At 36.3% G+C, this 18,533-nt stretch overlaps 1 protein-coding gene across 1 annotated transcript in view; it reads right to left on the bottom strand.

Annotated features, from left to right (window-relative positions):
- Nucleotides 1-18,533, bottom strand: part of LOC142352870 (sodium- and chloride-dependent GABA transporter 2-like) — a 59,071-nt gene that overhangs the window by 5,382 nt on the left and 35,156 nt on the right. Inside the window, exons 10-11 of the mRNA XM_075405025.1 lie at nucleotides 7,552-7,689; nucleotides 4,683-4,892 (exon numbers count right to left, since the gene is read on the bottom strand). Coding sequence (XP_075261140.1) covers nucleotides 4,683-4,892; nucleotides 7,552-7,689 — 348 coding nt within the window. The remainder of the gene's footprint in view (nucleotides 1-4,682; nucleotides 4,893-7,551; nucleotides 7,690-18,533) is intronic.

Here is an 18,533-nt window from a genome sequence, read left to right as displayed (position 1 = left end):
AAAGAATTTTTGGTATAGCTTGGCTAGGAAAAAAGTTAAATTTTCGTACGGAAATTTGCGATTAATTCGAATGATTAATTTTAAATAATTTTTAAAAATAGGTCGTTTTGATTAGGTCAAAAAGTTGTTGAAATCAATCCAAACTTAGTATGGAGTATCCCCTGTTTACATAGAGTGTCAAACAAAAAGAGTTTTTACTATAGCTTGCGTAGAAAAAAGTTAGTTTTTCGTACGGAAATTTGCGATTAATTCGAATAATTAATTTTAAAAATAGGTCTTTTTCATTGGGTCAAGGACTTGTCCAAATCTAACCAAACTCGGTATCGAGTATCCCATGGGTAATTAGATTGTAAAACAAAAAGAATTTTTGGTATAGCTTGCCTAGGAAAAAAGTTAGTATTTCATACGGAAGTTTGCGAATTTCGCAAATAACGAATTTTAAAAATAGGTCTTTTTCGTCGGGTCAAGGAGTTGTCCAAATCTAACCAAACTCGGTATCGAGTATCCCATGGGTAATTAAATTGTAAAACAAAAAGAATTTTTGGTATAGCTTGCCTAGGAAAAAAGTTAGTGTTTCATACGGAAGTTTGCGATTTTCGCAAATAACGAATTTTAAAAATAGGTCTTTTTCATTGGGTCAAGGAGTTGTCCAAATCTAACCAAACTCGGTATCAAGTATCCCATGGGTAATTAAATTGTAAAACAAAAAGAATTTTTGGTATAGCTTGCCTAGAAAAAAGTTAGTGTTTCATACGGAAGTTTGCGAATTTCGCAAATAACGAATTTTAAAAATAGGTCTTTTTCATTGGGTCAAGGAGTTGTTGAAAGCGAACCAAATTGTTATCCCATACTACCAGTAGTATGTAGGTTGTAGTGCGAAAAGAATGGTTCGCCTAACTGCCCTACAAAAAAGTTGATATCTCACACGGAAATTTTGACTTTTTCGCTTATTAAATTTTAGAAAATAGTTAAATTTGGTCGGATCTTAGAGTTGTTGAAAGCGAACCAAATTGTTATCCCAGACTACCAGTAGTATGTGGGTTGTAGTGCAAAAAGAATGGTTTACCTAACTGCCCTACAAAAAAAGTAGATATCTCACACGGAAATTTCGACGCTTTCGCTGACTTTATTTTAAAAAATAGTTAAATTTTATCGGGTCAAGGAGTTGTCCAAATTTAACCAAACTCGGTATTGAGTATCCCATGGGTAACTAGATTGTAAAACAAAAAGAATTTTTGTTATAGCTTGCCTAGGAAAAAAGTTAGTATTTCATACGGAAATTTCCGATTAATTCGAATAATTAATTTTAAATAATTTTTAAAAATAGGTCTTTTTCATTGGTTCAAGGACTTGTTGAAAGTGAACCAAATTGTTATCCTAGACTACCAGTAGTATGTAGGTTGTAGTGCAAAAAAAATGGTTTGCCTAACTGCCCTACAAAAAAAGTAGATATCTCACACGGAAATTTCGACGTTTTCGCTTATTAAATTTTAGAAAATAGTTAAATTTGGTCGGATCTTAGAGTTGTTGAAAGCGAACCAAATTAATATTCCAGACTACCAGTAGTATGTAGGTTGTAGTGCAAAAAGAATGGTTCGCCTAACTGCCCTACAAAAAAAGTAGATATCTCACACGGAAATTTCGACGTTTTCGCTGACTTTATTTTAAAAAATAGTTAAATTTTATCGGGTCAAGGAGTTGTCCAAATCTAACCAAACTCGGTATTGAGTATCCCATGGGTAACTAGATTGTAAAACAAAAAGAATTTTTGGTATAGCTTGCCTAGGAAAAAAGTTAGTTTTTCATACGGAAATTTGCGAATTTCGCAAATAATGAATTTTAAAAATAGGTCTTTTTCATTGGGTCAAGGACTTGTCCAAATCTAACCAAACTCGGTACCGAGTATTCCATGGGTAACTAGATTGTAAAACAAAAAGAATTTTTGGTATAGCTTGCCTAGGAAAAAAGTTAGTATTTCATACGGAAATTTCCGATTAATTCGAATAATTTTGCGATTATAATTTTAAAAATAGGTCTTTTTCGTCGGGTCAAGGAGTTGTTAAAATCGAACCAAACTCGGTATCGAGTATCCCATGGGTAATTAGATTGTAAAACAAAAAATTTTTGGTATAGCTTGCCTAGGAAAAAAGTTAGTTTTTCATACGGAAATTTGCGAATTTCGCAAATAATGAATTTTAAAAATAGGTCTTTTTCATTGGGTCAAGGACTTGTCCAAATCTAACCAAACTCGGTACCGAGTATCCCATGGGTAATTAGATGGTAAAACGAAAAGAATTTTTGGAATAGCTTGCCTAGGAAAAAAGTTAGTATTTCATACGGAAGTTTGCGAATTTCGCAAATAACGAATTTTAAAAATAGGTCTTTTTCGTCGGGTCAAGGAGTTGTCCAAATCTAACCAAACTCGGTATCGAGTATCCCATGGGTAATTAGATGGTAAAACAAAAAGAATTTTTGGTATAGCTTGCCTAGGAAAAAAGTTAGTATTTCATACGGAAATTTGCGAATTTCGCAAATAACGAATTTTAAAAATAGGTCTTTTTCATTGGGTCAAGGAGTTGTTCAAAGCGAACCAAACTCGGTATTGAGTATCCCATGGGTAACTAGATTGTAAAGCAAAAAGAAGTTTTGGTATAGCTTGCCTAGGAAAAAAGTTAGTATTTCATACGGAAATTTGCGAATTTCGAATTTCGCAAATAACGAATTTTAAAAATAGGTCTTTTTCATTGGGTCAAGGAGTTGTTCAAAGCGAACCAAACTCGGTATCGAGTATCCCATGGGTAACTAGATTGTAAAACAAAAAGAAGTTTTGGTATAGCTTGCCTAGGAAAAAAAAATAGTATCTCATACGGAAATTTGCTATTATTTCCGAATAATTTTGAATAAGTAAATTTGAAAATACGTCTTTTTCGTCGGGTCAAGGAGTTGTTCAAATCGAACCGAACTCGGATCGAGTATCCCATGGGTAACTAGATTGTAAAACAAAAAGACGTTTTGGTATAGCTGGCCTAGGAAAAAAGTTAGTATTTCATACGGAAATTTGCGAATTTCGCAAAAAACGAATTTTAAAAATAGGTCTTTTTCATTGGGTCAAGGAGTTGTTCAAAGCGAACCAAATTGATATCCCATACTACCAGTAGTATGTAGGTTGTAGTGCGAAAAGAATGGTTCGCCTAACTGCCCTACAAAAAGGTTGATATCTCACACGGAAATTTTGACTTTTTCGCTTATTAAATTTTAGAAATTAGTTAAATTTGGTCGGATCTTAGAGTTGTTGAAAGCGAACCAAATTAATATTCCAGACTACCAGTAGTCTGTAGGTTGTAGTGCAAAAAGAATGGTTCGCCTAACTGCCCTACAAAAAAAGTAGATATCTCACACGGAAATTTCGACGTTTTCGCTTATTAAATTTTAGAAATTAGTTAAATTTGGTCGGATCTTAGAGTTGTTGAAAGCGAACCAAAGCAATATTCCAGACTACCAGTAGTATGTAGGTTGTAATGCAAAAAGAATGGTTCGCCTAACTGCCCTACAAAAAAGTAGATATCTCACACGGAAATTTCGACGTTTTCGCTGACTTTATTTTAAAAAATATTTAAATTTTATCGGATCTGTATGCATTTCTATGTATCTTTTTGATGATATATGTATAGTGTTTAAATTTCTGCTGTTATTTTATTTAATTTGTATTATTTTGTTTGGAGATGGAGTTTGAGCCCGGTTTTTTTTACCGAATGCTCTGCTCAAAATCTCCTATAGTTGTTTGTTTGTAACTCCGCCGTAGCCGGTCCCCAGCCCGGTTGAGAGAAGGAGGAGGGAAACACACCCAGAACATACTGGAAAATCTCAAAGAGTTGTTTGTTAATTCAACTGTAGATTTTTTCCGACAGTATTTAACCTAATTCAGCTCTCAAAATTTATTAAAAATGTTAATTTTCAGCTGTAGGAAGATCTTCCCGGATAATAACGGGGAAAAGAGTGTAAAGAGTGTAATAGTGGTGTAAGAGTGTAATTATTAAAAGTGAAATCAAAAATTGAGAGTGGAAGAGTGTAAAAATAAAATAAATACACTTTTATTCCAATTATAAGGACCGGGGAAAAGAGTGTAAAGAGTGTAAAAATAAAAAAATTACACCCCTATTTCTCCGCTTAATTAGCGGTGTAAGAGTGTAATTATCAAGAGTGTAATTTTGAAATTAAGAGTGGAAGAGTGTAAAAATAATTTAAAGGTGGAATAGTAAATGTGTAAAAATAATTTAAAGGTGTAAGACTAAAAGTCTAAAAGAAAATTGAAGGTGGAATTATTATTGGATTTTACACTCTTATTTTTTAAAATTAAACTCTTAAAATTACACTCTTACACCGCTAATTAAGCGGAGAAATAGGGGGGTAATTTTTTTGTTTTTACACTCTTTACACTCTTTTCCCCGTTATTTTCCGGGAAAATCCTCCCCCCGGGTAAGTATACAAGTTTATTGTAATTCTTTGGAAGAAAAGCCAATTCACTAATGCGAGAGAACATTTGGAAGAAAATTGTCAATCACAAATTTGGCATAAAAAAGACATGTCCGAGATCAATTAAAACCTCGATAACATTATCTGTAAAAACCAATAATAATTCGGAAATAATAATAATAATTGGGAAGTATCAAGTCATCACTTACAAATATGAGAATGGGTGAGAAGACGCACCAACACAGTTGGAACCAAGACAGGATCCAAGAATCGTATCCAATCATATCAACTATGTTCCTTCGGTAATTCTTGTACCCGTACACGTACATCAGTGCCAGCACCTCAAACAGGGCAATGATCAGAAGGTTCTTCCCACTGGCAGAGTAGTGGTTCCAGATTTCAAACACATACACGCCACCCTAGGAAATATAATTAGATAAACTCTAGTGCAAATTCTAGCTCTAAAAACCAAACAAAAATGGCAAAAAATCTGACACAATTTAGAAAAAAATGCAGATAATTTAACTGAACGGTTTGTGTAGGTGAGCGTTTTGAGAAAATTTATGCAAGAAACTTTTATATCGTGCAGGGGAATATACCTATGCATTATTTATATTGTGGGTAATTATTTATAAATTTATGGTTTATATCTCAGGCATAGAGAAGTTGCAGTTCGATTGATATTAAATGGATGATCATCTACAAAAATAACATAGCTGGCAGATTGCCAGAAAATAGCCGCAATAGCTTCGTAGATCTGCAGTCTCACAAAAACAGTAAAAAAGACAGACCAAAAAATTCGTCTTTTCATTGAAGGCTGATATGATATATTTTGATTAAAAATCTGTATAAGCTTTTGCTGCTTCTACTAGCTGCTCACAAATAGTTTTCCTTTAGAGTGACACACACCCATTTGACCTTTTCTCTTTGAATTAAAGTAAATAAAAGTCAATTTCAAAGTGAGGAAGTCATGTTTGAGAGTGTGGTAAGTCAAGTGTGACCAAAAATTAATTTCGCAAATGAACAAAAAAACTCGCTCCACTAAGAGCGAAAAATGACGTCACACACGCACTTGAGTTGAAATTGCATGAAGGAATGAACAAAAAGAGGATTTGAAGTGGTTGTGACGTCATATGGTTGTAACAAAAATCGCGACGACGAAATAAAAAAACATATCCGGAAGAATTCCGGAAGCGACTCGAAGCGTCAGAACTTCACTAACAAATCCGTAATTGCAACGGAAGCCGATACTTTCTGTATTAAACCATTAACTCATTACCGCCCCAGGTCTGCTCTACAAATTGGTGGAACTTAAACAACTGTCAACAAGAGAAACAAAATGCAGCAAAAATTTACATTATTGAAAACGTTTGGTAATGTTACAAAATCCATAGTAATAGAGGTGGTCAAAAACCTGATAGTCTGAAAAGCTGACAAGGTTATCAATAGCCCTCAATTAATTCATGATTCTGATCTGAAAAAGATCGCGAAAGCAAACGGCAGATAATAATCTTAGAAACTAAGTTAAATCTTTTCAAAAAGAAAGCTCAAATATAAGAATCACAAACACCTATTATAACACTTCTAATCACTGCGATAAAGACAAAAAACAACACACACCTGTTCCTTCTCGTACATAAGCTAGACAACATGATTTCATACTAAGCAAAAATAAAATTGATCATAGAAAAGACATAAGCAGCAGAATATTCAAAGGCAAAAAATCGTTTTAATTAATACCAAGGTCAGATCAAAGCTGTAGTAATTAGTCATATGTAGAAGTTTTCAAAAAAGCTTGCTATCAAACTCTCAGTACTGCCTTATGTTGAATGAAATCAATTGCAAACCGAAGAAGTGACGAAAATCTAAGAAAAAGATTAAATGATTCATTTTTTACAACTGAAAAAATCAATATACCGAAAATAAAGGTAGGTGACAGGACAAAGCTAGATTTATACTAATTAGAATTTAAATATGGGCACAATGTAAGGAACACCGTAACAAAAAGACATTCTTGACTTTGGAAAGTTGAAAACCAATTTGAAAAAATCAAGAAAAACGAATACATTTCATTGTTCAGCATTCAAGACATAGAAAAGATAGTCATCCGATAAAAGATCTATCCTCCTGAAGTGAACAAAAAATAGGAAAAAGCAGAATTCATAAATACGAAACATTGAAACATTTTGCAAAAAAATGGTCAAAGAACTTTTAAGGACTGCATTTATGAAAAAGTTTTAACTGTTTTTTTCAAAACTTTACGCCAAAAACTGATTGAATTCTTATTGAAACGAAATAAAAGTCCCTCGTGTTGCACAAAAAAACTATTTCTAGCAATTACAACCAAAATACAAACGAAAAACTGACAAAAATTGGAAAAAAACTACTAAAATTGGATTAGCATATCTACAATTTCATTAAACAAAATTACATCGAGGTAGAAAGAGACGTTTAGTATAGGAATTATCAAAGAGAAGTTGCCATAATAGCTGATTGTTAACAAAAAGACGGTTAAATGATCCAAAAATGAAGAGTTTAATTTTAAAAAAGCCAAAAATTAACTAACAAATCAAGAATTATGTGCCAATTTTCAACTTGAAGCGCATTTTCAGGCTCTACAAAACAGTTTGTTATCAGTTTCGGAGCTTGACTTTTCAATATAGTATCGAATAAAATTTATTTCTACAAGAAACCAAATTAAAAGCAAAAAAATGGGCCACTTAGACGAAAAAACGGCTAAAAACGGCCATCTATATGTGCAATTCAGATATGTGAACAATATGAGATCTATATGTGAACAAATCTACTTCCTGTAAAAAAAACCGAGAGAAAACCAATACTCCTATTCGAGTCGTAAAAAACCAAGAGAAGACCAATAATAGCCTCAGCTATCGCTGTGCGGCTATTAAAAATAAAACGATCCGACAAAATGCCTCAGGAAATGATCCACTCAGGTTTAAAACTGTTCTCGAAAAATTGAGAAAAATTAGTATTCTCAAAGTGAGATTTTTAAAAGATATGTAGAACTTGGACTCAAAAATAGTATATTACAAATATAGTGAGTGATGATAGACTAACTTCAGTGACCATTGAGAGTCCGATTAGGAAGTGGACGAGACATATTATGAGAGTGAAGATTGGTCTGCCATGTCTCTTCTTCTGCAGCCATGGCCATACATCCATTATGGAGGACACAAAAGACTCCACTCCAGAAAACTACAACAAATAAACAAATCAACAATTTGTTTAGGTGGGAAGATCCAAAAAATTGAAAGTTGGGGTCTTTCCCATTTTAGCTCTCCGCGAAGTTATACCCTCTCATTATTTTTACGGTAATGAGTGATCATACCTTATATGCCTGCAAAGCGGGGGGAGGGGAGACAAGCGTGAAAGAAGATAAACTTGGATGGCAATTTTCTCAATCTGGAAATGAGAGAGAGGATCTACTGCTTAATTTTTTGAAGTTGAACTGTTTTTCTACAAATAATAACAAGTGTTAGACAAAACTAAGATGTGTACAATTCCATATAAATATTATTGTTAAAATAAACAACCAATTTTTATCAGTTATTGGTGTAATTAGCATTCAAATGCATTATTCAGTCACTTGTTTTGTACTCTTTTAAGCACTCTTATTTTTATTAATTTGAATTGCCAGGTTCAGAGTACTCTAGTTAATGCCAATCCCTATAAATGAAACCCAACAAAAACAGAGATTTTACAGTTACAACGCGATTTTTAGTTTTGTACCAAGTAATTTTCCTGAGTTAATTGTATCGACACGATAATGCAAATTGCAAAAATTTTTGTCATTAAACCACAGTAATCTCAAAATGAACTAAAAAAAATAAACGTAACCGATTCGCGTCGGATGAAATGCTCTCCAATGACACGCAGGAGGGGGTGGTTAGGCGAATTAATTTAGGCGTGTAGCTTAGGAATTTTGGGTTTTTCCCATTATAGCCCCCTTCCGCCAATCACGGTAATTATATCATAATGGAGCCATAATTTCAAGGGGGCTATTATGGGACAGACCTAAAAAATGTTTAATGAGAGCAAAAGCTGAACCCAGGATAGTAGTCTAAAAGCTAAGCGACTAATCTAAAACATCTTTGATCTTTAATCGCTCACAATCACTTTTACATTAGCCCAAAAACAATGAGAACAATTGAGATCGTTCAAAAATGAAGGTGAGCGTAAAAAAAGCCACTTAAGAAGACAAAGAAAGTTCTAGAACAAGGAGGAATTAGATGGGATCAAAAATCAATCTCAAAATGACCTCTTCACTTTGAATATCACCAGTAGTTTCTAATTACTATAAATTACAAACTAAGCTAGCGATAGAGTTCAAAATTTGAAAACCAAAGTCAAAAACGGAGGTAAATGGTTAACGAGAAAAAGTCAAAATTCATGTCAGGAATAAACTTTCTTCAGCTAAAAACATTGCCGATTGAATACCGGAAACTACTAGAAGAGCAGTACAATGGAAACTTTTTCAGTTCCCTATTGCCTTCAAAAACTTTGAACATGAAATACAAGCAACTCAATATTTACTTAGAAACAACCACTTTTCAGTTAGGAATGTGGATCATTGGGGGGGGGGGGGGGTTGGAGGTAAGTAGGTTTTTGTTTTTTTGTTTTTTTTTGGGTGAGGGAGGGGGGGGGTGAATGCAAGTGGGGGTGGGGGTGGGGGAGGGGTAGGTTAAATAGATCAAAAATCTAGAGGAACTTGTAGGGGATCAAAAATTTACAAAAGTTCATTTTCAGCTCCAATATTAACAGCTGTTCCTAATTATTATATAAAGCAAACTAAGTTACTGTTAAAGTCGAATGTTCGGAAACAGATATCAACGTTCAGAAACGTGGCTAAATGTTTGAATAAAAAGACGTCGACAATCAAATAATGAAAAAATCTTGCTTCAGCAAACAAAAAAACGTGTTTAATCCCAATACTCCTCTTCGAGTTCTAAAAAAATGTAGAATACCCATTCTCATCGGTTTGTAAAAACCTGTACAGTATCAATACCATTATTCGAGTCTTAATAAGACCAATACGTTTACAATAGATGATTCAAATTTCGTATGAGAGTAGTTAATTAGTATCAGGAGCCGATATGAATTCGTTCCCGCTCACGTTTAATTCTCTGCTGTTTTAGCAGTTAATCTTGTTTCTTCTTTTATCTTCGGTTTGCTGAAAACGTTACCAAATTAATAAACAAATCCAAGTAAAAAATGCTTTCAAAGACTGATGTGGAACTAGCTTTAGTTCTAGCCACTAGTTTACGCTTAGTAGGGGTAACTTCACGATATAAGAGTAAATTTTGGAAGAACCGAACATGACAATTTTGCGTTCTTCGAGCCTGTTGCAACTCTAATAGAACTGCGAAATTTCGACTGAGAACAGTTTTTAATACCCAAATAAAGTATGTTTTTAAAAGTTTTTGCTCACTGCTGCCGCTCAAGAAGAGAAATAGAAACTCAGTTCTTGTTGTGCCTCATTTAATATTTAATCTTTTGAAAAATCGTATTTTTTTAGGGTAGAAGACAAACAAGGTCGGATCAATTGCTGCGAAGTTTTAGCGAGCAATTATATACAGGAAATTAGAAATTAAAAAATGCATAGCAGAGTTGATAGCAGAGATACATAATTATTCTAGGTACAAAAATCCGGGAAATCCATTTCAAAATTTTTAACAGAATTTTACAGAAGGCATATTTCTCTCAAAAATGAGAACTTGAGAACAAATTGTTGAATGTTCATAAACATCAAAACTGCTAATTAAATTGTCAAGGAAATCCTCTTCGGAAATCATAAATAGCAAAATTTTGTCAACAGAAACAGATAACCTTAAAAAGTAAAAGTTTGTTATCCTGACCGCAAAGTTTATTTTTCAAATGAAAAAATCTAAATTATGGCAAATTTGATTAGCTAATCGAATTGATATTTGAGTGCTCCGTATTACGCAACAAGTTCGGTTTAATGAATCGGACGAAAGAAATTTCCTTTAAGCGGTTATTTATATCTTCTTCTATACACTTTACTTAAGGAAATTCAAAAAATGATTTGTTAATTTGGTGACACTTATAAATAGAAAGCAAAAAAGAAAGAGTTTCAAGACCAACTATCTACCCATGTTTTTTTAATGTTGCCAATACTGGGCATTTAGTGAAATAAGAAGCGGAATAATTAAAGAGCAAAATAACATGCAAAAGAAAGCAGGCGAATTTATTTTAAAAAATTTAAAAGATTCTGTAGCTGTAGACGTCAACTGAATAAATCTTTTCATAATATTCGCCCTACTATAAAATCATTCTTTCCAAATTCTTTCGAACAAAAATTAGATTTTACCATTTGATAGAAAATCTAAGACTTTAATTTTTACTTATGCATTGCAAAAATCGTGGAGGTCATCTCCGCAACCCCTAAGAAGAAAGTACGTTGCTGTATATCTGTAAATAAATAATTTATCTTTTATTAATATTTAGAACAATATTTGAAGTGGTATGGTAGAATTTTTTATTTTGCTTTTTAGGAAGAAATTTTGATAAAAGTTGGAAGCGAATTTGTAAATGCTTACACTGCGTACATGTTATGATTTTTGTGTGATATGATCTTTATATTTAGGTTTCTTAGTCTTGGCCGAGAAGCACCAAAAATTGTTTAGAGTAGAAAGAGAAATTGTTATTGTTTTGATTCAGTACTGATGTGAGACTTATTAAAATTGCTCGTACACTAAGTGAACCTCGTAATTTAAACAATCAATTTGAGGCAAAACGTGGCTTGGATTAGTGTTGTAATTTTAGATACTCCCAGCAGAACACTGCCGATAATGATTTTAGGAGAGTGTCTGCATCCCATAATGAACTTTAGATTTGACCACTATTAGATGGAAGAGCTTTCATTTTCGTTTTTGGCTCAAATTTAACAAAAATTTATATTTCCCATACTCTAGCTGAACCATAATAATCACAAAATTAGTAGCCTGAACCATTTTCTATTAGTATTTTACTTTAGCTTAATTACTTGATACGTTTGAACAATTTTCCAGTAAAGATCAAAAGTCAGGCACGTTTTGTATTTGTTATTTGTTCTCGTTTTTGTTCAAGATGAACTGATTATCTTCTTTGACACAATGATATCAAAACTATTTAGAGAGCATGTTGTGATTTTTACAATGATTTGTGAACAGCCAGCGTGTTTTGCTAATGTGTGAAAACAAGCGTGAAATTTTGCAGTTTCCAAAGGGATCTTATTCTCGTTCTTTGCTCGCATTGAACAGATAGCTAAACTACTTCCTTTTTTGCCGAATTTTATTTGCCATTTTTGTACGCTCCGCATTAGAGAAACTCTTTACTCTTTATGTTGATTCTATGTCAACCCCATTATAGTGAGAGTAAAGTTTGGGACCTTTGCGGTTGCGACCCCACAATCTCTTAATTGATTGCAATGTTGTGCTCTCCACTGAGCCAACTGGCCCATAGTGCGAAACGCTTACTATGCTCTCTTATATTGAGCTATCATTTGAAGCTCCATCTTATGCTCGCAACTTACTTACTAGAGTGTATACTCTAACATTACGAAATATTGAACTTCTATTGAGAAAACTAAGAAAATTTCCCACTTTATAATCATGATCTAGTGCACAGCATGTATACGAGTTTTTTCTCAAGTATCCACAAAATAACATTTTTGAGACTAAAAATTTGAGCGGAAGACTCAGAAAAATGGAGATTGTCCAAACAAGCTAAAGACAAACACTTTTTATTTTGTTTGAAAATTTTCTCAAGTTATAAGAATTTGTTTTCAACAAAGTATTGCTCCTGTGACAAAATGAAATATGGTCTACAATTTTGTTCAAGCAAAGGAGTGAGAGGTACTAGGGTGGACAACATATCGTTCAGATTTCAGTCCAATTAATAGTTTATTGTGAATGTGGACGCAGCGAGTACAAAAACCGAGTTTTTAAATATTTGGAAAACGCTATTATTTTTAATTGAAAGAGATATCGTTAGAATTTCACTCAAAAATTATGAAAAAAGACTATTAGACTTTTGAAAAAACTATGTTAGAATATCGATCAAACTATAGTCTTAAACTTAGTGAGAATTAGAAAGAAAAATTAACTTACCAGATTAGAAAGACAAAAGCAAATTGATTTTAATCAGAGAATTTATATAAATGAATCGTCAAGAAATGGTGCTTAGAATCAACATTCGGTTCAAAATGGTGTATCTAGATAACTAAAATTAGAGTGAGATTATTTGAAGAAAAATCTTCAAGCATGTATTGAATGATTATGATACCATCGGAAATATGAACGAATTCTTAGAAAAGTGTAAATGCATACCATCTATGGTATCCCCTGCGACTGATTTCTGGGAAATTTTCAGAAGCAAACCATATTGGGTAACCCTTGCGACCCCCACTGCAAATCATGGTGCTAAGATTAGTTTTGTATCTTTCTCGCACTGATAATGGTTATACATACAGCTGATTTTTGAGCCCTTTTTAATCCCCAAAATCAAATCACCATCTTGATCTAATAATCAGATCTCTCCTGTAAGTCTCTAAATTCTACTGTAATGTATCATTCTTGTTATTATCTCATTTTGAGAAATTTATTTTTCTACTTAGTTGAAAAACGCTTCTATTCCGCTTGCGAAAACCCATAACCCAACAGGTTATGGGCCCAGCAATTTTCTAAGTCTTTAAACTAATTTCTAAAAAAACTTATTTTTAGTTGACAGTCACAATCCTTTTCTGCTTAGTACCTTTTCTTTTCACAACTGTTTTGCGTGCTCAATCTACGATGGGTCAACAGAAGACGCTGCTGACCTACACAGGAAAGGCACAGGACTTTCCAATCTGGAGCACAAGATTTGTGGCAATGATGGAGACGAAGGGACTCTACAAATCACTACTTGGGACAGATGAGCAACCCAACGAGCCTGCACCATTAGCCAATGGGGCGAGCAATGATTAAAAGAAGAACCACAAGGTGCTGAAGGATGCATATAAGAAGGAAGTTGCAGACATCAAGGAGAAACGGAACAATGTGTGGTGCCGTCTGGCACTGACTCTAGATGCAACAACCCTCAAGCTGATGAGTCATGACTGTGTGGGAGATGATGGCATCGGAGATGAAGCAAAGGCTTGGAAGCTTTTGCAAGAGAGATTTCAGAGTGTGGCGACAACGACAATGGTGACTTTGGTGGCACCGCTCGCTCGACTGCAGCTCGAGGATGCTGATGATTTGGATAGTTTCTTCATCAGAGGACAGTAGTTGCTCACAAGGCTACAAAAAGCAGGGGAAGCAGTCTCAGAGACCCTCTTCAACGCCTTGGTCCTCAATGGTCTGCCAATGAGGTATGAAAATTTTGTTATACAGGAAAGCTTTAACCCGGCAACGAACTTCACAGAGTTGAAGAAGAGGCTGCTGAACTTCCGTGAGAGCACAGCACAGAGGCACAAGGGACAAAGTGGTTCAGTGGCACTGGCAGTGAAGCGTGACTTCAAAAATGGACCCAAGAAAGGAAACTGCTTTGTGTGCGGGATCCCTGGACACTTTGCCAAGGATTGCAGGAGGAAGGAGACAGCACAATGCAGCAAGTGTGGTGAGAAAGGTTGCCTAGACAGGGCATGCAAGAGACAAAGAGATGGAGGCAAACAGTAGTCAGTGGCAATGGGTCCAACATTGGCTTCACCAGACGAGGATTACTGGGCAGCTCTTACCCAGTGGAAGACAGCAGGCATGCTAGTGGACAGTGGTTGTACAGATCACATAGTGACGAACATCGATGCGTTCCTGGACTTTGTGCCCATTCAATCAGTGGTCAGAAATCCCAACGGAGAGGCTTCCAGAGTGGTGGGCAGAGGCTGTGTGAGGATCAGCATACCCTCAAACAAAGTGGAATTCCAATGCGAACCGAAAAATGTTTTTTGTGTGCCGGACTATTCTTCAAACCTCCGATCAGTCTCAAGATGCACGGAGTGGGGACATAGCTTCACTTTCGAAAAAGGAAACAGCTGCATGAAACACCAGAAGGGAACTCGGGTAAAACTAACCCAGGGAAATAATTTGTTTTACTTACCCTGCAACGTTCTAGAATTCAAGATGAGTTCCAACAGCGTTAAACTTGACAGTGCAAGGAAGTGGCACAGACGATTGAGTCACTTGAATCAAGCGAATGTAGTCATGAATGCACCGGAGACAGTTGGGGAACTCGATGATGTATGCAATGTGTGTGCATTGGTCAAGATCACAAAGACACCAGTACCAAGAGTGGCAGAGACCCAAGAAGAAGAAGAGAAGCTGGAGAGGCTGTTCACAGACATAGTGGGACCTTTCAGAGTAGAGTCACTGTCAGGGTGCCGGTTTTGCATTTTGTTTGCAGACCAGTACACAAAGTTTGTGTTTGTGGACTTGCTTAAGGCAAAGAGTGAAGCACTGGCCAGCCTGAAGAAATTTGTTCTCAGTGTGCGGACGCCCAAGAAGATGAGGCAAGACAAAGGGAAGGAGTTTTTCTCAGAGCAGTTCAAGACATACTGCTTAGATGAAGGCATTATACAGGAGAAGACCATACCAGAGACGCCACAACAGAATGGGTTAGCTGAGAGGTGCAACAGGAAACCGCTGGAGACGGCAAGATGTTTGCCCATTGACTCAGGACTTCCCAAGATGATGTGGGGAGCAGCAATTCTTCACGCAACAAAGATCAGGAACTTGGTTGTGAGACGAGGAGAAGAAAAATGCCCAGCAGAGCTGATGCGAGGTATAAAACCTAAGCTTTCAATTAGTAAACTATCTATTTTTGGTTGCAAAGTCTTCATGAGGAAGCGGGACAGAGATGTCAGCAAACATGAACCTAAGGCACTGGAAGGAAAGTTTGTGGGTTACACTGAAGGAGACAACGGATACGTGGTGTACGTACCCAACACACGCAAGGTTGTGGCAGTTCGAGATGTGATCATCAAGGAGTCCGAAGTTGGCTCAATCCCTGCCAACACAGAGATGCCCGACCTACTAGATGAGGGGTCACAGCAACTGTAGATCTGGCACCCAGATGATGGTCATCAAGACGATGGCAACAAAAAGGAGCAGGGCACATCTACTGCAATAAAGGAAGAGTGGCATGAAGCTGAGAGCGTGAACACTCAAGAAACGACACTGAGACGAGATGACTCAGATGTTGAGGAAGCAGCACTAGATGAAGGATCTACTGCAACAAGAGGGAGTCACAGAGACTCAGAGTCACTGGAAGACAGTGACACAGAAGTCTTTTCACAGTTAGAGACAGTTGGCTTCAATGAAGATGCACTCGAATACGCAGACAGTGCGGAGCCCAGACGAGGGACACGATGAAGGAATGTTCCGCAATTTTTTGGAGAAGTCGGGACCCATCTTGGTGTGACAGAGGGTAACTATTTGGATCCCAAAACAGTCTACGAAGCCAAGCGAGCTAACGAATGGGACCAGTGGTACCGGGCAATGAATGACGAGGTCAAGGCACTCCAAGACAACGAGACATGGGACCTAGTGAATCCACCCACAGACAGGGACGTCATACCGGGCAAATGGGTCTTCAAAGTGAAATTAAGACCCAGTGGTCAAGTCGACAAATACAAAGCACGCTATGTGGCAAAAGGCTTCAAACAAGTGGAAGGACTGGACTACTTTGAGACTTTTGCGCCTACCTGTAAGCCAGAGACATTCAGGATTCTACTTCAGCTATCAGCGAAGCAGGGCCATGTGATGCATCAATTTGATGTCAAGACTGCCTTCCTACACTCACCAATCGAGAAAGAAGTGTATAAGGAACAGCCACAGGAGTTTGTAAAACGCGGATCAGATGGGGAGAACATAGTATGTCGACTAAATAAATCAATTTATGGTTTGAAACAGGCTGCTAACAACTGGTACAGAGCGCTGGCAAACTTCCTACTATGACAGGGGTTCACCAGAAGCAGGAACGATCACTGCTTCTGGAAAGATCAGAGGCAGAGGATCACACCTTTATCTTGGTCTGGGTTGACGACATCATAGTAGGATCAAGAAGTATGACAGTGATCTCCGATGTCAAGAAGGCACTAGAGGCAACATTTATCATGGAAGACAGAGGGAGACTACACTGGTTTCTGGGCCTTAGAATCAGACAAGAAGAGGGCAAAGTCAGAGTCCAACAAGAACGCTACACAGAAACAATGCTTGAGCGGTTTCAAATGGATCAATGCAAACCCTCAAGAACTCCAGCTGATTTGAATTTGAAACTTCAGACAGCAGAGAACGGAGACGAAGAAGTGGACCAGATGATCTACAGAAGCTTGGTTGGATCACTTCTTTATCTGGCCAAACAGACGAGGCCAGACATCATGTTCACAGTCAACATTCTGTCCAGGCACATTAACGTAACCACCAATCAACACTGGCTATGCAGAAAACGACTTCTGCAATATCTTCAAGGTTCAAAAGGTTTAAAACTTACTTACAATAGAGGCTAGTTATGATTTAGTGAGGGAAAGTGATGCAGACTGGTTTGGAGATGTGAACGACAGAAAATCAACAACGGGCTATTACTTCAAGCTCAACGGACGTGGCGCAAAACTCAGCTGAGGTGTCAAGAAGCAGGCCACAGTTGCTCTTTCTTCATCCGAAGCAGAATATCAGGGCATGGCAGCAGCAGTTCAGGAAGCACTCTACCTGAAACAACTTCTAGAGGATTTTGGCATCTAACAGAAATGTCCAATAGCAATTGGAGAGGACAACCAAAGTTGTATCAGACTTTGGCAAAACCCAGTCATGCACAAGAGGTGCAAGCACATTGAGACAAAGTTTCACTTCATTCGGGACAAGACGGAGGATGGGACTATTTTAATTCATTACGTTCCTACAGACAAAATGGCAGCGGACATCTTCACAAAGTCCTTACCCTTTCCGAAAGTGGAAACATTCAGAGCAGTTTTGATGGGAACAGACTCTACGCAATCAGCTCAAGTCTCAGTGGGGGTGTTAGAATATCTATCAAACTATAGTCTTAAACTTAGTGAGAATTAGAAAGAAAAATTAACTTACCAGATAAGAAAGACAAAAGCAAATTGATTTTAATCAGAGAAATTATATAAATGAATCGTCAAGAACTGGTGCTTACAATCAACATTCGGTTCAAATTGGTGTATCTAGATAACTAAAATTAGAGTGAGATTATTTGATGAAAAATCTTCAAGCATGTATTGAATGATTATGATACCATCGGAAATGTGAACGAATTCTTAGAAAAGTGTAAATGCATACCATCTATGGTATCCCCTGCGACTGATTTCCGGGAAATTTGCAGAAGCAAACCATATTGGGTAACCCTTGCGACCCCCTTTGTAAATCATGGTGCTAAGATTAGTTTTGTATCTTGAATTTCTCGCACTGATAATGGGTATATATTCAGCTGATTTTTGAGCCTTTTTTTCATCCCCAAAATCAAATGACCATCTTGATCTAATAATCAGATCTCTCCTGTAAATCTCTAAATTCTACTGTAAAATATCATTCTTGTTATTCTCTCATTTTGAGAAATTTGTTTTTCTACTTAGTTGAAAAACGCTTTTATTCCGCTTGCAAAAACCCATAACCCAACAAACTACAGGTATAATATCGACTAGAGAACCAAAAATCCATGTCCTCGGCCATACCTCGACCTCGAAAATTGTCCTCCGCTCTCAATGGATCCGATAAAGAGTTCTATAACATAGCATTTTACGTAGCTTTCTGGTACCATAGTGTATTTCCTGGGAGTCTTCAAACTATTAACGAATTAAACTATGACTAATATCAGTATCATTCGCCATACTGCTGAAACAATAATTTGAACTTCTTTCTCCTTTGGTATTTTATATTTATTTATATGCTTTAACAGTATAAGGGCGGAGGCGCAAAAACCAAAAAAGCAATTAAGTGTAATTTATGCTGTTTAGTTTAAGTTTGGCTTTATCAAAGAAGGCTTTGAAAATTAAACCTCGCGGTGTATGAATTTCTGCTGATTATGAGCTGAAAAACATAATAGTTAGGAGT

The sequence above is a fragment of the Convolutriloba macropyga genome, chromosome 14, assembly GCF_964194025.1.
Source record: "Convolutriloba macropyga chromosome 14, txConMacr16.3, whole genome shotgun sequence".
Taxonomy (NCBI): Eukaryota; Metazoa; Xenacoelomorpha; order Acoela; family Convolutidae; genus Convolutriloba; species Convolutriloba macropyga.
Note: the sequence above shows the minus strand (reverse complement) of the source record. Positions and strands in the feature narration are given on the sequence as shown.